This window comes from Vanacampus margaritifer, chromosome 9 (assembly GCF_051991255.1).
Source record: "Vanacampus margaritifer isolate UIUO_Vmar chromosome 9, RoL_Vmar_1.0, whole genome shotgun sequence".
In the NCBI taxonomy this organism is placed as follows: domain Eukaryota; kingdom Metazoa; phylum Chordata; class Actinopteri; order Syngnathiformes; family Syngnathidae; genus Vanacampus; species Vanacampus margaritifer.
The window spans coordinates 19,011,802-19,033,404 of NC_135440.1; the positions used below are offsets into that span (position 1 = coordinate 19,011,802).

General features: G+C 42.6%; 1 protein-coding gene across 3 annotated transcripts; it reads left to right on the forward strand.

Annotated features, from left to right (window-relative positions):
• Positions 1-493: 493 nt before the first annotated feature.
• On the forward strand, positions 494-21,419 carry rusc1 (RUN and SH3 domain containing 1). 3 transcript variants are annotated; one of them, XM_077576629.1, is made up of 12 exons: positions 494-630; positions 2,585-5,753; positions 8,605-9,357; positions 10,872-10,994; positions 11,089-11,165; positions 13,403-13,577; positions 13,773-13,878; positions 13,955-14,001; positions 15,567-16,015; positions 17,177-17,418; positions 17,702-17,863; positions 19,131-21,419. In XM_077576629.1, exons 2-12 carry the CDS (start codon positions 2,708-2,710, stop codon positions 19,294-19,296), a joined length of 5,346 nt encoding a protein of 1,781 aa, XP_077432755.1. In that variant the 5' UTR covers positions 494-630; positions 2,585-2,707; the 3' UTR covers positions 19,297-21,419. The 3 variants fall into 3 exon arrangements, with proteins under 3 accessions (XP_077432755.1, XP_077432756.1, XP_077432758.1); XM_077576630.1 differs by having other exon boundaries at positions 8,608-9,357; XM_077576632.1 differs by lacking the exon at positions 8,605-9,357.
• The last annotated feature ends 184 nt before the right edge of the window (positions 21,420-21,603 follow it).

Below are 21,603 nucleotides of genomic sequence, written 5' to 3' on the forward strand. Positions count from 1 at the left end.
TAATGCATCCTAAAATGTAAATTATTGTTGTGGGACAGCTGCAGCCGATTCTGGCTGACTTTGGGCAAGAGGTGTGGCTATTGCTTCCAGTTCCAGGTTACTTTTTCTTAATATTATAGCCGGAGTACCTGAATAAAACCCCTGCAAACTCCACACAGGAAGGCTGGAGTCAAGATTTGGACTGGATTTAGTTACCACTAGTTCCACTGTGCTACCTTAAAATGAACCTGCTCCTTAAAATTAAATATTAAAACGATGTAAGTCGTTGTAATGAAAGCTAGTAGAGGGGTTGGAAAGTAATTATCTCAAATAGAACGAGATGAATGAGCTGTTATGACAAGGCAAGTAAAGGGGTGCGGTCAGCGTCTGGCAAAGGCGGTGCTGGTTGGTGCTGGTGCCGAGTCTTAACGGACCGCTACGCCCTTGCGGGAGTCACGTGACACACGGGGAGAGCTGTACCGACCACGTGACTGCCCTCCCTCCCTCCTTCCTCGCAGCCTCTTTCGGTCGTAGCGGTCCGCGGAGTCTCGACGCTCGCGAGAGGACTGGCAGGCTGACGCTCTTCACGTCCGGGAGAGAGCCACTCCGACACGGACTGGAACGCCCGATATGGACGCCTTGTGCCAAAACGTGAGTCCTCAAGTATCATCTTAATTGTATGTCTGTGTACAAGTGCATGTGAAATATCAGGATGGTCGGCAGGTTGGATCCTCCCACTATCACGCAAATAGCTATCGCTTTAAAACGATCGCTTGACATCATCTTTAGGTCATAATGTAAAAAGCATACCATTATTTGACACTGTAGTGGAAATATATGCACAATACAAGTGGATGGGCTTTCGAATTAGGGCGATGCGGATGGTAGGCTACCCCACCTCCCTCCCTCCATCCTCTTCCTCCTCTCAGTCTCCATCATGTCTATAGGATCAATAGATGCAGGTTCAATACTGTACACAGCAGAGTCAAATTACATGTCATCATGTCCTATTTTCCAAGGAGCTTGCTTTTTTTTCTTTTCTTTCTCGACATGACCATCAAGAATGAGACGTGTGTGTGATTTATATTCCAGTGACGCGAAAGGGCACAGTGCAGCAATGAGCAATAGCCTTCCTCTCATGCAGCCTCACTGCTGCTGCCTGATTATTTCATGCTCCACTTAAATCAGCTCTTCATAGCTTTAAGGGATGATGTGCTTTTCTTTTCTTTATTTCAAAGAAAAAAAGGACTCATATTCATATTCATTATGAGCTGGTGAGGATGAATGCACAGATGGAGACAGAAAAAAAACAGCAGTGAGCAGGCCGAACAGATGATGCCCATGATGAGTAGCATTATCAGTATTAGGGTATACATTGGATTGTAATTTTAATAAGGATTACTTTAAATTTACAGGCTTTATCATTAACTGTAACATTTACAACACCCTCTTTTTTTTTCAAGGAACATTTGACCAATTGTTTAGTGTTTTTTTATTTTTATATATATGTCATGTAATATACATTTTTCAGTCATTTTTTAAAAAAAAAAAATTATTCCTTCCATATTTTTTATGTATTCTCAGGTGATCCAAAAACCTGCAAGTTAGATTCATTAGAGACTCTAAAAAGTCCATAGGTGTTAAAGTGAAGGATTATTTGTTCATTTACAGTTATTATAAGTCTACATACCACAAGGGCATGTAAACTTATGAGCACAACAACAAGTGTTAATGCCATAAAAAAAAAATATTTCCAGGGGTTGAAGTGGACATAAGTAGAGATTACATGTAAATTTTGGCTAGCATTTTATGTCCTTTAGCGACGTTTGGCTTTTGTACATCTACAGTTGTGCTCCTAAATTTACATACCTTTACGGTATATAAACTCACAAGCACAACTCTGCGATCAGATGGCGACCAGTCCGGGGTGTAGCCTACTTTTTGCCCAAAGTCAGCTAATATAGGCTCCAGGTTACCCGCAACCCTAATGGGAGCAAGCGCTCTTGAAAATGGACTGATGGAACATTTCAATAATGATTCAAATCCACCATGACTAACGGGGGACCCTAGAAAGTAACATTTTGCATTTGTAGCATTGAGATGGAGGGCTCTAAATTCCTGACTTGATTTTAGCTTCATTACCAAAACATTTAATAATATAGTTCTTAGTATAAACATATCCTAAATAGCTCTTAGTATAAACAATTTCCCCCCCCAAATGACAAATAACAAGTGCTATTTTAAATGTAAGCAATAATATGATCAAACAAATTCATCATCTTGTCCTCATGAAGGTCGAGCGAGACGAACCCAGATGTCTTCGGAGAGGTCAGGTACATTATGGAATGGTCGGCAATTACTGTAAAAAAAAAAAAAAAGTTAGAAATATAATGAGTAAATATATAACTGTTACTCTTAGCTTTTATTTACTTTTAAAATTACATGGCATGCTGGATCAAATGCAGGCCTTATATGACTCACAAGCTGGAAGTTGCCCCCCCCCCCCCCTGCTCTAGATGATCGCTTTAAACTTCAAAAGAGTGATGCAAAAAGTTATATATTGCACATCATCAATATTCACCATGTGTTTCCTTTGATGTTTCAGGGCCTAGGAACTCATTCCAACATGTGATCGTCACGCCACATCATAATTTGGCTTGCCCCAGCGTTTTGTTACGATAAAACCAAAATATCTCATCTTTAAAAAAAAAAAAATCAAATTATCACAATGCAATCATCCGGCTGCTCCGCTCAGCCTGGAAAGCCGCGGCGTTTTGACGTCGGCAGGCGGACCACGACCTACACCGGACCCAAGTCTCGTGGTGCTCAAAAGGAGGATAAAAACAAGAACGCCATGACATCGTCCTCCCCCAGACGAGTAACTAAAGCTCCTGTGGCTCCCCCTCGGACCAGGCCAGTGGCACAGCCTCGAGTGCCCCTTAGCCAAAGCAGGTTTGGTGCACAAAAACCGAGCTCCGTCCCCTTTAAATCAACCAAGGCCAAACCCAAGAGTGTACGCCCAGCGGCGGCGCCGGCCAAAATCTTGCCTCCTCTTCCTCCGGCTCCTTCCCTTCTCCCACTCGACCCCAATTGCAACGAGCCGAGCCTTCCGTGCTTGTGCTGCGACGGCCGCTCGCCGCAGGATAACAACAGCATGTTCAATCATAACCACAACAACAACAACACCGTTTCTCTCAGGCACCAACTGCAACTTCCTCCTCCACCCCCGGTGGTTGCAGCCCAGAGGAAAAACGGGACGGGGGCCAAGGAGCTTCCTCGGTCCCCCTCTCAAGCGAAACCGGAGCCTCCTCCCCAACCCGCCTCCAATGAGGACGTATTAGAAACCCCCGATTTGGAAGACAAGAAAGATGTTAAATCCGAGGAAGAGGACGACGAGAGCAGCAGCGGCGACATCGATATTGATGATGAGGACGATGACGACGGCGACCGAGATGACGAAGACGATGACGACACCCTGGTGCCCTCGTGCTGCGACTGCCCTCCCTCCCTGCTGGAGTTCTCGCTCTCCTCCTCTACCTCCTCTTCTTCCACCTCCATTAGCTCCTGCTCTGATCTGGAGTCTGACTGTGCAGATCAATACACTCCCCAATACCAAGATCTTCTATCCGTGTCAATCAAAGAGTCTTCTCCGCAATGTCAGCCACCTGCACGTTCACTCCCTTCCTTACCGATCAGTCACATTCCCTTCACTTTGACGTCACGCACCCCCATTTCATCCCCCGATGAGGGCTACCCCTCAGCTCTGGACACGCCTTCTCCAGACTACTTGGGAGTCAAAGAAGATCCCGAAGTGACCAAGCTGGGTTTGCTCGACTTCTTAGAATCAGTAGGAGAGTTTGGGAAAATGGAACGTTTCAGTCAGGTGATCCAAATGGCCCGTTGGGATTTGGAGGGCGAGCAGAATTGGGATGTCTTGAGAGATCGTTTGGACCACTTAGATCGCTTGGAGAAGGTCAACAGGGAAATCAAACTGGCCTACATTGCCAGACTCCACGAGAAGGGGTTCGACCTCGGCGATCTGGAGGAGCAGGACCTCTCCGACGTCATGGATGAAATGGGCAACGTGGACACGGGTTGGAAGCTGTACAAAAGCGGCGGGCGATTCATGGGAGAATCGCAGGAGTTCTCGGACGCCGGCGTGGATCTGACCGCTCCGTCGGACAACGACGATCCTCTCGCTCCGGACTCCCTCACCCCTTCCCCCGCCGAGCCGCCTCCTCGACCCCCGAAGCCTCCGGCCCGTCATGCCAGTGTCAACTCCGACCTCCACACCTACATCAACATCAGCCGAGAGACCACCTCCATGGCCGTGTCCACCTCCCCCACCTTGTCCACCTTCTCGCCCAACTCCTCCTCCCCCACTTTCACCACCTTTCGCTGCGAGAAATCGTTGCCCCCGTCCCCGCCGTCAATCCCTCCCCTCCCCGTCTCCAAACCTGTCCAGTACCTTACTCTCTACACCACCTCCTCTCCATCCATCCCCACCCCAACTCCACCCATTCCTCCACCTCGGAAGAGACACCTGGCCAGGAAGGAGGCCCAACGCCTCGCCGCCCTTCAAACAGAACAGGAAAAGACGCCCCTATCTTTACCGCCTCCTACTACACGCCCACCCCCTTTGCCTCCTCCACCGGTTATATCCTCCTCTCTGCCCCCTCCAAGTATACCCCCACCAGCACTGCCTCCTCCACCCTCCTTCCACGCTCTGGATGTGGAAATCCGCAAACTGCTGATGCTCGCAGGGTTGACCCAGGCTGAGCTTCTCAAACTGAGCCCAGAACTCGGCGACTGCGTCGGGGTGTTAGAGGAGGAAGATGTGGGGTTCAGGCTACAAGAAGATTTCAGTGAATGTGATCCTGAAATAGTGGAAAAAGACAGATGTAGTAGGAGGGGTAAGTCAGGTGGGGATGGAAGGGCAGATATTCCCAGGGAGGAGGGCAAAGAGGTCCAGAGAACTACCTCATTCTCTGAGATGGCTCGAAGGCGGAAGAGTAGCATTCAAACATCGGACACTTACTACAGCACCGCGTTGAGTCACACGCAGGACACTAAAGCAAAAAACATGAGCTTTGAGTCCCGCCATTATGAGGCGCTAGATTCACCTCCCCCTCCTCCGCCACCTCGACCCTTACCTCCAATCCCACCAAGCGTGCCGCCCCTTAGAATCAGCACCCTCCTCGCTAACTCCGCACGACCTGACCGCTTTGATTGGCTCATAGCTTTCACACCCGAGGTCGACACTCCACCACAGTCCACTCAATTAAAAAAATCACACTTGGAAACGGAAAAGAAGAACTCCCAAGTTCCAAAAGTCACCAGCTTCAAAGAGCTGCGTTACCGCAACAAAAGCGGCGCCCCTACTACGAAGGTGATCACCGACCCGGACCCCGACCCTTCAGTCATCACCCCGGACCCCGACATACTGTACAACCTGAAGTGGAGACGGGAAAAGGAGGGCAGTGGAGGCAGCCAGTGGGAGTACACCTCTCAGGCCCAGGCCCTGTTCATGCAGCCTCCCCCAGCGCTCACCTCCATGGCGGCGCTGAAGGAAATGCTGCAGAGGGCAGACGAGGAGAGCGGAAGGGGTGACAAGTTGGGCTGCTCGCTCAGCGACAGCAGCCTGTGGACGACCAGCAGAGTGTGGGAGCGCGAAGATGTGGTGAGGAAGGAGGACAAGGAGAGGCGGGAAGAAGAGGAGGCGGAGGTGCGAGGACAGGCCGACGGAGGGAGGACGCTTGAGTCAAGAACCACTGGTGAGAAACCATTTTCATGATTTACAGTTACTGATGTGCTTTCATTTTTTTTCAGGGGTGTCAGGCGATTAAAAAATAATAATAATAATCGCATGAATTTAATAGTTAACTCATGATTAATCGCTAATTTGATTGAAAATGAACTAATAGAAATATGGCTGCATCTTTTAGTCATTGATACAGTAACTTCTTAATAATTCATAAAAATTAGTTAAAATTCAAAAGATAAAGCATTAAAAAAAACAAGCGTGATATTGATTTGCATTGGTCATTTTTCTGCCACTAGATGGCATAATTCCATTTGTAAGGCGCTGGTGACAGCTCAGTGCATTTTTCTTTTCATATTAAGAGCTATCTAATCTCTAATATGAAGTAACTTGCGAAATGCTACACTTTTTGTGTAAATTGTAAAATACAACTTGACCCCCAGTCTCCACAAATATATGCATTATTATTAAATTTATTACTGCTAAATTTTGACGTGTAAGTGGTTGCTGCGTTGCGACTGGAATCCCCCCAGTACGAGCTTTCCAAGTAAGGGACGGTCAGTAATTGCACATTAAAAAAAAAAAAAAAAGTGGTGGCGTTAAAGGAACTTTAAATTAACTCAAAATTAACACACTAATTTTGACACCTGTTATTGTTTTATATTTATGGCCTGGAAATGTATTTCATACAATTAATTGTACTTCATACAAGTATTTACTGTAATTATGGCCTTGCTACTACGTTAGCATAGGTAAACAACAAGTTCCAACATATGCACCAATTCAGGTTAGGTCACCACAGTAGGAAACTAAATAAACTGATGACCCCCTGTGTAGACAAAAGTATCCAGACTTTCTCAACAGTTAATCAATCAGGAGTTGGACAAGACCCTTTTATTCACCTTTGAATCATAATTATTCATCTTAACAAGACATTTTAGAGCATTCCATGTCAATTTCATGGGAACAGTTTATTCATCCATCCATTTCAACACCACTTATACTGTTCAAGAAACGGCCATTTTCTGTTCACGATGTTCAAAGCAAGGTCCCTAAAGACACATTTAGAGGGGTTTGGTGTGCCGGAATTTGTAGAATAATTAAGCAAAACACTAGAGCAGGCAGTGTAGTTAGCAAATCTACGTCACCGTTTTAAGGTTGTGGGATCAAACCTATGTTAACATATTAAATTAGCCTCCTTTTTGAGGACGTAAGGGAACCTGCAAACTACTGTGGGCTGAGATTTTGACATGAGATTTATGAGGCATAGAGCAAAACTTATTAATACCGAAACAAAACAATAATTTCACTGCAGCTGACTTAATGTATTCCACATGGTCCAAATTTGCATGGTACCTAATTTCATGACTCATGTTTATCGTGATGGAGAACATCGGCTTATTAACTAAATTGGGAATGCACAGATAATAAAACAGTGGGACACAATTTAAAGTAATAGTTATGAACACAGTAGAGAGAACAGGAGTGGCGAGATGGAGGTTGAGCATGAGTCACAGAATGGCATGATGCACAATGCTTAAAGTAGATAATGAGGGGACAAACTGTGAGGGATGGCTGTGTATGTGGAAGGGAGATGATACTGGAGGTAATATGAGGAGAAGGTTGGAAAGTCTCCAGCCAGTGTTCCTGGTTATCAGTGTGATGTCATCACTGCCTCATTAAATTATTCATTGCCTCTCCCCGGTAAGGGAGAAGGTAGAAGTCTTTTGGTGAGCTCACCAGATTTCTTTAATCACTCTTTTAAATATATAATTTGTGTTATCTGGTTTGCTGTCTGTCTGAGTGATTTTTTAATCCATCATTTTTCAGAGGAAAGCTCTTCCCATGTATCCTACCTCCCTTTCCCCAGAGACAGATAGCTCGGGTCAGGTTACTTATCTCAGCAGGGCTGCTAGAAGCTAAATAGAAACTATAAAGCTTGTGGAGATAAAATAAGGTTTATTGCAATTCAGTCTAATCATTCTAACAGTTAGAGTAATGATATCCACCATTACCGAGTCATTTAAACCGAGAATGTAATGAATTTAATGCTAATTTGTAACATATGGGCCTCTAAATTATTGTTTAAGTGCGTATACCTTTAAGAGATTGTAAGAGGCGGGGCTTAGAAGCTCCACCAATTACTGACAACCTTGCCCTGAAAACAGGAAGTGTTGCATGTTTAGTTACAATCGGAGTAAAGACGACACTGTTGAACTTGTTGTTTTTATTTCTAATACCGCTAGTTATTGAGTATAATTAAATAGTTACGTTGTGTCACCATTCACAAGTGTTCCAAAGGGACGATTCTGTTATAAAGACGGAATAGACTCGAGAACGTTTTTACCTGGCTGACTCAGCTTGTACGTGAGAGTGGCATAGGGTTGAAGGAAATCTAAATGCAAGTACCTGTACATGGGGAAAGAGCAGGTAATGAGATGATTGAATACATCTTAATTAAACAGTTTAAGACACCAAGAAGATTAAATGGTTTAAAAGTACCAAGGAAAATATAAAAGTTATGAAAATGTTAGTTTTATTTTTGCCACATGGTCCAATTCACCCTTATGTCATCTCTTGTTTGTCCAGCCGGCTAAAATGCAAATGTACAGCTTTTCAAGATCACTGTAACTGTTGAAATAATGTAGAATATTACTTCATGTATGTCTTTTTGCTGTGATACACTCATAAGTGTGCATTTTTCTCTCAACAGACACTAACATTCTCTGCATCTCTCTCCTTCCCGTTTTTTATTTATTTTTTTATTTTTTACTTCTTGCCTTTCCAATCCCATTCTATCTCCATTGTTTGTCCACGCCGCTTCCGCATTCCTCTGCTTATGCCTACCGAACCTCTCCAATAAGCAGTTTCCTCTCCCCCACTGTGCCTTACCCAGCCTCCCCAGCCCTACTTCCTCCACGCTGCCCCTACTTCCTATCAACAGGGCCATTTCCATATAAATTCCAGGCCGCACACCCACGTCGGCCGAGAGTCCTCAGACCGGCGAGGAGACCCGCAGTGGGCTGATGCTGTGTTAAGCAATCAATCCAGGGCTGATTTTGTTTCTCCCAACCGTGGGAAGGAATTAACGCAAAATACAGCAAAGCAATTTTCCAGCGGTAGCAGAATTGATGACACGTTGGGCTCTCAATGTAATTTGGACTCTCTCTACTGCAGTAACAAGCAGAGCATTGCAGACATCCGTGCTGCGGATGCTCCGGAATGCACCACCCCATATAAAAACATAGATGTCATGATGACGCATCCATGTGGTCCCAAAAAACAAACAGAACGTAACGCTAACAACACCAGGACGTCCAAAGAGCTGCCCCCTCTGCCCACCTATTACCTGCACCGCTCCAAGTATTGCCCACTGCACGGGGGCTCCCCACCTCGCCTTTCCCCCATCGGAGCCCTCTCGCCTCCACAGCGCTCGGGAGGGTTTCCTCCCGGCGTGGCGGGCTCCGGCCTCACCTCGCCCCTTTTCCCCCGCTCGCGCACACTCCCCGCCCTCGCCGCACCTCTCTACTACCCGCACCTGTATCCCACAATACCCCTGTGTGCTCCCCCTCTGCCCCCAAAACTCTACCAGGCTTCTCGGCAGCCGCGCGTGGCCAGTAAGATCTCTATTTCTCTTCTTGCACCTTTTGTCTTACTTGACTGTGTTGTCTTTATTCTCTACTGTGTCATGATTGGAAACAGAAATCAATGTTAAAGGATATTAATACGTCACCTTATGCTACTCGTCCTTTTCATAGCTGAAAATAGGCTTGCGTGGGGTGACATCTGCTTCTGTCAGATTGGATTCTTGTCACTCTGTGTCCCTTTTCTGTCCATTTGTCCTTGTGTGACTCGTCTGTTCTTTTAGACTCTTAAATTGTTGCAGGGTATTACTTAAACGTTCATATTTATGAATTACTTTATGGCTCGTGAAAAGTTTGGGATATTCAGCTTTTGGATGCTTTAGGACAAACCTAAAATGTACTGTAATCTATACAGGTTAACTTAATTTGACTTCTAAATTTTGTCCAACAAGGAGCTGAATTCACAGCAGGTATTTGAGACATAGGTTAATCAATAAATGTTGTGGTTTAATAAGAATACGTGTTTAAACAGTCCTCTTAATCAGGCTGTTCACGTATTGACATCATGAGGTCAAGACAACACCTAACAATTGATAACAAGACCTCACCGGTAGTGACTGAGTGTCACAGAGTAACCGGAACAGTGATAGAAAGGTATAGTAGAAACATTCAACAGTTGGGCATTTAAACAATTCAACAAGGTCCAATTAGTTTACTTGTAAAGACTATCGAGCAATTTATATTTATCCTAAAAGTTTACCCGAAACTTTCCAAAAGCATAATATCAAATATTTTTTTGTAAGTCTTTTTTATTGTCGCTATATATATAATTAAATATAATAATTGGGATGCTACTTTTTTTTTTTCTTCAGACGGCACATTTGCTAACCTGTTGCTCTTTGAACTGCTGATGCCGCTCAGCGAGCTGTTTGGCCGTATTGTTCCCTACTGTCGTCTATGCGGGTGGCTGTAAAGACTGTTTAATTTGTAGTAAAACATCATGCATTGATAATTGTTCGAGCAACATGTTTTTGTACAATTTCCCAAAAGTTGGGGGTTCCTGTTCATTTGTTTCCAAATTGTAAGGCTCTACTGTATTTTCCCACCAATTCTAACCATAAAATGAAGCCTAATAGTTATGTTAGGTTAAACTCAGTATAACAAAAAAAGTTTGATTGGGGCTCGAATAGATAGGAAAACATGTTTATACTAATTCTCTGCTTTTTTTCACATTAGATCCAAATTCTTATGAAATCAGATTGCTTGAATGTAATGTATACTTTTTTTATATCGACTAATACACAGTAAAATAGAAGAACTATACAACTCCCTCTCATATGCTACGCTATGACTCACCCCCTCTCCTAATCATCTGTAGTACCATCGGCTTTCTTCTACCTTTTCCTCATCGCTGATGGCACCAACTAAAAAAATATATATATTTCGCTCCGTCATGGCTTCTTTTGCGCTCGTTAAAATCAGTTTTTATTCCTCTAAGTCATCCCTCTTTTTTATTTTTTTTTATTTTTCACTGCTACCACTGCCAGCTGTTCGCAGTGTGTCATTCGCTGGAGCTGTGCAGAGAGGCGACGCATCCTGGATGGGCGACGATGTGCCGCATCCAATGAGGGGACACCGCCTCTCCTCTCTGCACCTGCTGGAAAAGAGAGGTATTGCCGTTTGCACTTTTGTGTGTTTGTGATGCTCCTGTAAAGCAGTGGTATGCGTTTTTGTTTGAGCTGTGCACTGTTGTTTCTGCTTCAGCTCTTGTCAGCGCGGTCAGTGTGGCGGTGGAAGCTATTTTGGCCCAGTTCAGCTCTTCTCGGACAGTGGTTCAAAAGGTTAGTTACGTTTCTGTGTTGACTCTGAAATAAGGCCATAGGTAGGGAATATCGTCGTCCCTGGTATACTACGCTTGTCGGTCTCGCTGCTGTCCATGTTTTTTCCTCATTATAAAGATCTCAGTCAATCAAGATCTCAGCTATGATTTCTCTATCTCTATCTACATTTATTTTACGTAACCCTAACCCGGTTGAAAATAGTAAAGAGGCTTTTTTTTTTTTTTTTACGTGGAGATGTCTGTTTTCAAAATCTGAAAGTAAAAGTAACAAGTTGCCAGAAAAGTACAATACATACAGATACCTCAAAATCTACTTAAAGTGGAAGTCGACCGTAAACATTTCTTGACAATAAAACGTTCTATGCCGCCCCACTTGTCTAAATTATTCTGGTTAACATTTCATTAGTGGAATATGGGTTAAGCAGCTAAATCCATCCGTTTTTATCCATCTCAGGGGCAGCCATTTTGCCACTTGCTGTCAACTGAAGATGACATCAATGTTGCTCAGGGACCAGGCTGCGCTGTGATTGGTTGATACCTGAGACCTGAGCAACATTGATGTCATCTTCAGTTGACAGCAAGTGGCAAAATAGCCGCCCCCCTGAGATGGACAAAAACGGATGGATTTGACTGCTTTACTCATATTCCATTAACACAATATCAACCAGAATACCATATTTAGTAGTGGTGCAATGGATCACAAAAGTCACGGTTCGGATTGGATCCCGCCTTTGAGTCACGGATCGGATCGTTTTTCGGATCAGCAAATAAAAAATAATTAAAAAAAAAAGATAAATAGTGTACTTTGTCGTCATTTATTTTGTAAAGTGCTTTTTACATTAAATTAAAAAAAAAAAATCAATTCAAAATGTCTAATATAATAGCCGTGTAGGATTTAGTGTCTTCATTTATTTTGTAAAACATCTTTTCCCATTAAATAAAAAAAATAAAAAAACAAATCAATTCAAAATGTCTAATAGCCTTTTAGGATTTAGGAACACAACTTTTAAGGGCAATATGAGGCAGAAACATTCTTATTTTGACATGGTTCATGTGTAAAATAACAAGGTATTAATGATTTAAAGTTGTGTTGCAATAATCTAAACAGATAAGTTTGACATCTTGAGTTAAATGTTTTTCTTTTTTAATTGTCCAACGTGTTTTATAAAATAAATGAAGACAAAGTTCTATTTATGTTTTTTTTTTTTTTTTAAATATATATATAATGAAAAGACTTCAACGTGCAATTTAAGCCACTTGCCTTCCTTTAAATATGGAGAGCGTATTACAAAGTAGCCCTGGTCTAGAATATTTTTAAAAGTATTAAAGTAAACTGTCAAACTTACCAGCCAGCAGCCAGACGCTCCTTGGTCATGCTAACATGTAGCCGCTATTCACTTACGCCGGAGACCTCTGCCGTATAATTCAATGAGGGCGTAATTAATTAGCGGTTTCTTAGCGTCCTAAATTAGCGATTGAACATGAGTTTGGGATAGCATTGTGTTGCTGTTGGTCGCAACTACAATGTCAATCAAGTACATAAAGAAACGTCTAAAAGGGAAGTCAAGCTAGCCGTCACGTCACGCACGATGTGGGCGAACTTCAAAGTAAAAGAGTACTAAGTCTATTTGCTTTGCCGTCAATGTATTGCTGTATTCTGCGATTGGCTGGCAACCAGTTCAGGGTGTACCCCGCCTACTGCCCGAAGCCAGCTGGGATAGGCTCCAGCACCCCCGCGACCCTTGTGAGGAAAAAGCGGCCAAGAAAATGGATGGATGGATGGATGGATTGCTGTATTTGGTCAACTTTATTTTGAAGTTAGGCTTAGGACAGTACATTGCGTGCCATTGGTCATAAATCATCGTCATAAATCTACACTTAAGGCTCTGCCCTGTTGCATTAAAAGCAGTTGTAACTGACAGACAGAAGTATTTTACGCGTCACCCCAGACGCTGGTGGTTCTGGGCTACCGTGTCGCCCGGTGAAAACTCACACTGTTGAGTAATATCTCACTTTTGCTGCATTCCTTGTAAAAAGCAGTCAAGTTCTTCTGAGGCGGCTCTTTCGTGTGATTTATGTATAAAAGCGGCTGTACAAAAAGGTCATTAGAACAACAAAGCGAGACGTTATCGCGTTCACTCCGTCTCAAAGCGAACGATGGAATCGGATTTGCCGTATCTTGCTTGCTTTCTCCTCCCATCTACTGACTTTATTTTCTTCCTCCCCTTCCATCTCCAGGCCTTATCAGGAGACAGCACTGTAAATCCATCGCTGGGCCGTCTGGTGCTGCAGTGCCTCTGCCCCGCCCTCCACAGCCTGCTGACGGACGGTCTAAAGCCCCACCAGAGTGACCTGATTGCAGGCAGGAGGCCAAATTCAGCCTGGAGCTTGGTTTTGGCTTCGACACGGCCAGGTCGGAAAACGTATTACTGAAATCAAATCAGTAGTTTTGATTGACACATTACAGTATATTCATCTAGAATTACGACCTGGGAAATTGACTTGAGATTTTGTCTGCATTTCAGTTTCACACATAACAGTTTCCCTCCTTATACTTTATTTTTTTTAATCTTCTGTTTCTTATGATCCACTTCTCCTAATCGTACAGGTCCTAAAAGACAAGCCCTGTTCAATTTACAAGTTCGAGTTGGCGAATTGCCTCAGCTAAAACAGAGCAAACACCGCTTCAATGCATTCGTCCTCGGATTGCTCAAGTAAGTGCTGCTTGTTCACAGAAACACATTATTTCTTTATTCCAGTCTATAAATCGACCTCTCCTTTTGTTTCTAGTTCAAAGCAGCTTGATTTCTGGGTGTCTCACCTTCACTCTAGCAGTGGTAAGTACCCTTGGATCTTTGTTCGTACAGTACTGTTAGTTGTTTTTCGTTGCAGTCATTAGTTGGGTTTCCATCCACCCATTTTTATTTGAATTTTTAAGAAATGCTCAATTAAAACTGAATGGAAAAGCTAGAAATTCGAAAAAGGGCCTAAAAAGTTTTTACGCTTAGAGGGGGTGGATTTTGAAGCGTATCGAAAAAAAGAAAATGCGAATTTTGGTAATGTAAACAGGTTGTGCAAATAAAGACCGGATATTACGTCACACGCAAGTTTGTAGTTCCAAAGCAATGTCGGACGATAAAGTAATGTATGTTTTTTTGGGGGTGCGAAACGGCAACCTTTTTGGAATTAATTAAAGAAACGAATATTAATACTATTATAGATGGAAAACAGCAAAGAAACGGTTTATCAAGAATTATAAAAGAAAACTTAATCATAGCACGGTGCAGTCACTTCCTGGTCTTCTTCTTTGTCTTATAAATTACGGGTGGATCACATCTCTATGGTGTATTCCTTCACCTACAGGGGTGGAGTCCCTTCTCAACATTTGCAAAAGAAGATACATAAGTCACATGTCCGTTTTGCACATTTTCAGTAAAAAAAAAAAAAAACAATTGGATGGAAACCCGACTATTTTGACATACACAGCAAAAAATTGGAGTGTTAAAATTTTGGTGTTGAATTTTTTCCAACCCCCAAAGTGTATTTTTAACACTGTCCGATTTAAATAGAGGTCAGTGTTAGAGATATTTGACAGAATTGATTATTTAGGATTAAACCAACTCTGCAGAGAGTTCATTAAAGTAAGCCCCGCCCACTTGATTAAAACTGCAGTGTTTTAAACACTGTTTTCATGGTTGAACTTAAATGAAGGGACTGCCGTTTTATTTTGTTGATTAATTGATTGATTGATTCAACTTCTGTAAAAAAAATAATTAAAAAAATGTCAATACAGTTAACTCTTTGACTGCCAAAAACGTTAAATAACGTTTAGTAAAATCCTATGGAGGAGTGCCAAAGACGTTAAAAGACGTTTGTTTCAAAACAGAGGTGAAACTAACCATTTTCTATTGTTGATTACTGAAAGACGGAATAAGGTAGAAACAAACTTTTTTTTCTGATGAAAGATGAGAGTCCAATCTTTCATTTGGTAGTATGTGTGTTTCCATAGTCCAAACACATAATTTTCTGTGGACCTTGAAAGATCAGTCAAAATGCTTAAATCGACTGGCACCCACGGCATCCCTTTTCTGAAAACGTCTGGCAGTCAAAGAGTTTTTAACAAGAAAACAAGCCAACCAAAAAGTATCAACAAAGAAACCCTCTTTTTTTTTTTAGATCAGAATTCCTCAAATCATTACAAATCTCTCTTTTTCAAACAGCTTCTGAATCCCGTGACAGTAAATTATTATGTACTTTATACATTATTTGCGCAGTATGGAATTTATCATAGAATTAAAATGTTGTTGATTTATCCAAGCAATGATATTGGCAACAAATCTAATGAGTTTTGTGTTCTTAAGTCTACAAAAGAGTAATAATGGTCTGTTTTGTTGATTGACAGACGTGTTGGACGCGTACTACCGCCCGTCCTCCTTCATGCGCTTGTCACTGAGCGCCTGCCAGTCCCTGTTTGACGAGCTGCTCCTGGTGCTGCAGCCTCTCAGCCTGCTCACCTTCAACCTGGACCTGCTCTTCCAGCACCATCACTTGGAGCCCCACGGCCCCGCGCCCCAGGTGCGCAGTCCCCCCAGTCAGGACGCGGGACCGTCAACAAAGGCCATCCGGTCTGAAATGAGAGGTGGCAGATACATGGAAAGCCTCTCGGAGGTGGACTTTTCAGGTCCCGGACATCAGGCGGCTGATGAGGGTAAAACTACCCCCAGTAACGCAGGGTGGTCACTCACTCTGGACCACACAAGTCCACAGCTGCGGTGGGTGCAGGATAAGCGGATCGGCGAACTACCTCCTCCAAACTTAGAGGAGGAAAGCCTCGCTCAGCAGGCCGGAGAGGTACTCACTTCCCGTTGACGTTAAAGTCTTGTATGACTATTCAGAGCTTACATTTGTCTTTGTTAGACATTATTAACATTTGAATTCTTTATTTCATATATTAACCATGTTGAAATGTCTTATAGATGTGTAAAGTAGGTGAAATAGTGTTGAACAGTATAATTTGACCTTAACCTAAGCTGGTAAATTGTTTGGTTTAAAATTCCTTCTCAGTGTGCAAAAACACATTCTGTTCGTGAGAACAGAGTCTGTCTCGAACACACACACACACACACTGACTCTGTTGGCATCATTGCTCACGGCCACTTTAAATCTGATTCAATTTGTTTATGAGATGTTGTTTTGAGAAAAAGTACCCGGAGAAGTATATTTCAGGGATGTGATTTTTCCGCTAATTCGCGGAATTCCGCTTTTTTTTATCTCCCCCATAAAAAAAAAAATCAGATTTTTTTTTTTTTGTTTTTTTTTGTAGTTCATTGTGTATGCACATGACTCCGACAGATAACATCTTCTGCTATAACAAAGACATTTGTGGTATGCTCTAATATGAGTTACTTTTCATTTGGTCATGATACAATTATTTGGTCATGAAATTTGAACTCTTCAACATTATTTATGTGTTAACTTAGTAATCACATTAGTTAGATATGATGATATTCTCAGTGATAGTTTTTAAAAGCAAAGGCAGTCCAATGTTTTTGAATGTGACTGATTTTGAGTTGACTAAAACTGCCATTTTATATGGGATAGTTCAACATACATTGAAAATTTATGCTGTTGTTTTGTCTATTTCTTTGTCATGTGAGTGCCCCCAGACCCCGGCTAAATTTTCAGATAATTTCACTTTGGTCAAATCACATCCCTGATATTTTGTCTGGAGACCGGCACAGCTGCAAATCTGTTTATCGGTTTAAAAAGGCGTTTCACTTTCCAAGCTCAATACTATAAGAAGCCTCTTCCGCAAGGGAGGGGGCACAGTGTGCACTCTGAAAATTCCACCTCCTACGTGATGTTTCAGGGTCGGCCCCAATGTCCGGAGATCTCTGTTTTTAATAAATCATTTTTGCAAAGGTGTTTTTTCTTACATTAAAAATCTGCCTTCATATTTTTGGAACACGCAAAAGAGGAATAAATGTAACCTCTTCATCTTCCAAATCACAGGTGATCCAACAGGGGTGGGGTGCTGTGATGCGGTGGGGAGGCAGACTGAGCCAGAACCTGGCCGAGCTCAACCTGAAGAAAGAAGAGGCGGCGACCAGTGAGCCAGATCAACAAGTCCAGACAAGAAGCGACTTCGCCCCAGTTAGCCCTGTCGCGCAGGTGCCCTGGAGTCTGGGACGCCTCTTTGGCTCGACCTCCTCCAAAAGCCCCAATAGTCCAGTGGGTCACGCACCACCAAGCAGGTGAGTCCATTAAAGCAGAGGTCCCCAACCCTGGTCCTCAGGGACCGGTATCCAGCCTGTTTTCCATGCCTCCCACAGCCAACACAGGTGGAGATCGTTATCAGGCTTCTCCAGAGATTGCTGATTACCTGATGATATGAATCACCTGTGTTGGCTGTGGGAGGCATGGAAAACAGGCTGGATACCGGTCCCTGAGGACCAGGGTTGGGGACCTCTGCAGTAAAGTGTTTTAGGTCGGGGTACCTGGGTTGATGTAACAGCATGTGTGCATTCAACCATCCAGACGTCCCTCGCAGTGGTTGGCCCCTGGTGTCACAGCGCTGACCCGATTGGTGAGCAGCACTTCTGCCCCGGTTTTAAGGAAGAGCCCAGAACCAATGGAGGAGAGTCACGCGATGTCAGAAAGAGCGTCGGACACACCAGAGACAACAGACAAGCCACACAGGTACTTTGGTATGCCAGGGTTTACCCATCAAGCCAAATATAGTCTTAATATTTCCGCTTTTTCATCACACATTAAAAAAAACAAACTTTTAATGGCCAATTTGAAAACATTTAGTATACATGAAAAATATTAACAAGTGAAGAATCTTTGTTACTTTGCAGAAACAATGTAGCAATTGTAGTTACAACTTTAAACAGTTGTGACAAAATTATGATTGCATGTACATTTCAAATTAGACTAGCAGGGAGTAATTGGAAGAAGAAGAAGAATAGCCGTCTTAAGTCGCACAAAGGCTTTATTATTTCTGTTTTTTACTTTTTGGTTTCGTTTGTGACACTAACAAAAAAAGGAGCAGGCTCAATGACCATGAGAAGAGAACATTTGTTACATGAAGTGAACAAAATGAGTCTTTCTTTTTACGTTACACATCTGTTGAATGTTAAAATATTCCTTAAAGTGGAAGTCAACCTTAAACTTTTCTTGACAATAATATACGTGACCTCACTAGTCTAAACATGACATTCTGATTGATATTCCATTCATGAAATATGAGTTATGAAGCAAAATCCAGCCGTTTTTAATCCATCTCAGGAGGCGGCCATTTTGCCGCTTGCTGTCGACTGAAGATGACATCGCCGTTGCGCAGGGCTCAGGCAACGACCAATCACAGCTCAGTTATTTTCTAAAGCTGAGCTATGATTGGTTGTTACCTGAGGAACTGTGATGTCATTTTCAACTGACAGCAAGTGGCAAAATGGCCATTTTCAGTTTAACTCGTATTCCACTAATGCATTATTAACCAGAAAATGTCAGCTGTATAATTGATAGTCAATTAATCAATCAATAAATCATTATTTATATTTCCATTATATTATGTGGCAAAGCAAATTATATGCCACTGCTTAAGTTACAACGAATAGAATATAGCATAATATTGCCCACCACTCTTTTATGCTCAATATCAAACTTCTTCCAGTAAAATTACACCAGCACTAAAACTATGGAAGCGTTTTACTGTTGCAATACAGTACATTTGTTTACATAAAGCAGTGACCCATCTGGCGCTTTGTATACTTTGGGATATTTCGCAATATTTTTTGATTGACTCCACAAACGTAATGCTTGCCTCCCCCCGACCCAATGTTCTATTTTCAATTTTATAGCCTCCCATGAAATGCAAGTGGCACTTGTGAGGGTGATGTCATTGCCCGAGTTTGTTTGGCTTACACCGCGCGCGCCTCATTCCCGTCTGTGGGCCGCTCCTCAGGTCTGTGCGAACGCTGTGCGACCACGCCGGAGCGGGTCCCGAGCTCAGCTTCCACAAGGGCGAGGAGCTCGTAGTCTTGGGGGGCGTGGACCAAGACTGGATCCGCTGTCGTCAGGGAGACAGAGAGGGGCTGGTACCGATTGGCTACACCTCGCTCATCATGTGACGCAGCAATAGCTGGACTCCATGAATTAATGATGTGAAAACAAAACATTAAAAAAAATATATATATATATATATATATATATTCTTGGGAAAATACTGAGAGGTTCTCACAAGGGTCCAGTAGTCTTAAAGGGATATTTCACCATAAAGAGGGAGGCAAATGGCATCAATTCATGATCTTTAGGTGAAATATCCTGTTAAATGCCCTTCCTGCGTTGTCCGCCATCCTCGGCAGCTGCCAATTTAAAGACACTTAATTCACTGGCAGGTCTATCAGATCCGCAGGCGCCATCTGGCCAACACGCATGGCGGCAGCCACGTTGGGATTACTGTCCCAGAACCTCCTGTTGCATACGTGATCATGTAGTGGACTGTAGCCGTGTGTACATGTGTGTATTATTGCCCTTTCACCCCCGCCGATTCACCTTTGACCCTCTCCGGTTCCTACGTGTTGAACATTTTACTGCTGTATAAATATACATAAATATATATAAAGCATATAAATATACGTATAGGTCTATATATATATATAAAGTGAGATTGATATTGCGTTAAACACAAAGATAAACTGACGATAATGCAAGTGGATTCGTTCTCGAGTGGTTGTCACATCACACGTGCGCAAACAAATTGTATGTGTTTGAAATCCCAATATCTTCCTTCCCCGCGCGCTTCACGTATTGTCTTGAAATCACATGAAAATGCATTTGCAGCATTTTCCTCAAATAGTGGCCTCCGCTTGAATTAAGGATCATACATCCATTTTCTGTAGCGCTAGTCCTCATTAGGGAACTTGGGTACATGCTGGTCTGGTCTGCCAGTCATCCACATAAAATAAACGCCTCCTTTTTTCCCCCAGGTGCTAAAATAAATAATCCCTTGAACTTTAAAACTGATCAAAAACATGTAAAACAATATCAATATTATTGTGTCCAATAAATGCTGAGTACTCACTACAATTCAGCCTATGGCTACTATTTGAGGAAATACAATAGCATTCTATGATTATCACCCAGTTATGAAGGCTAACTAATTTCCTACAGGTTCAACCCAGCATGGGCTCATTAATCTTTGCTCACGTTTGAACACTATCTGAACTGAAATGCAGCAAGCAAACCCTCTCATGTATTTGGCGGTGATGAAGATGATGATGATAATATTGTCTGCTGGTTTGTTGGCTTTTGCATCCACCTTTAACCCGTGACCCTGCCATGTTTAAGCTTCTCTCGTCATCGATATTAGCGACAGTGGTAGTAGAAAGTGGTCATGTTTGTGGCAGTGGTATTTTAATACACAGTACTTTGCTTTGCCATCATCTATTTTAGTGATTCTTCTCATTTTTTTTAGAATTGACAAGGCATTGCACGTGGGTTGATCTACAAACGTACGGTGGAGTTGTTTCATTTACTTGAAAGTCATCCAGCCATTTGTTTGCTTTCACCTTCTGTATCCTGAGCAGGGATGAGAAAGGAAGGAGTTTAAAAAAAAAAAAAAGAAAAGAAAGAAAGAGTGTTTACCAATGAGGGAATGTTTTATTATTTTTTTTATTTCTCTTACTGATCAAATCAGCTATCAGGGAAAACTTGTGTTATCGTGTCAATGGCCGCGTAGCATTGCTGTCACCGTGGCAACAGTAGCATTAAGTTAGACTGGTGCTCATAACTGACGAGTCAAGTTGTCGCCATCAAATCAAATGGACGAGTTGACAAGAATCAGTCTTGCTAGAACATCACTTGACACGTTTTATTATTTTCGCATTACCCCAATGTGAGGTAGTGACTGCCATGCATTTGTTTGCACGCTTTTTATTTATTGGATGTACTATTTATTGCTCTTTTTGAGTCAAATCGCTGGTTTCTGAAATGTGTGAGAGTACGTTTTCATGTCAGGGAAAGCACATCCTAGACTTTCACTTGTGTGTAAAGTGTGTGTGTGTGGGAGTGTTAACAATGGGTAGTAGTAGCTCCATTTTCCTCCTCCCTTCCTCTCTGGTGTCATGTAGCCCGTAGCCTTGCCCTATGCCCTATTATTGATTACGGCATAATAGTGTCCCTGTCACTGTCCACTTCCTGCATGTGCTTGTTTGTAAATACACCAAATAAAACATATCAGTATGAACCAAAACTGTGTGTCTGTCATTTTTCACCTGAATGTTAAATGCAAAATATGGACAATTCTGAACATCCGGGCATTTCTGATATTTCCGCATTGCAATGTTTACTTTTACACTGTGAAAACAAACACCGTATTGCTTTTGCCTGTGACAAACATAAAAACCCGGCAGATTGTTATAGTAGTCACGGCATTT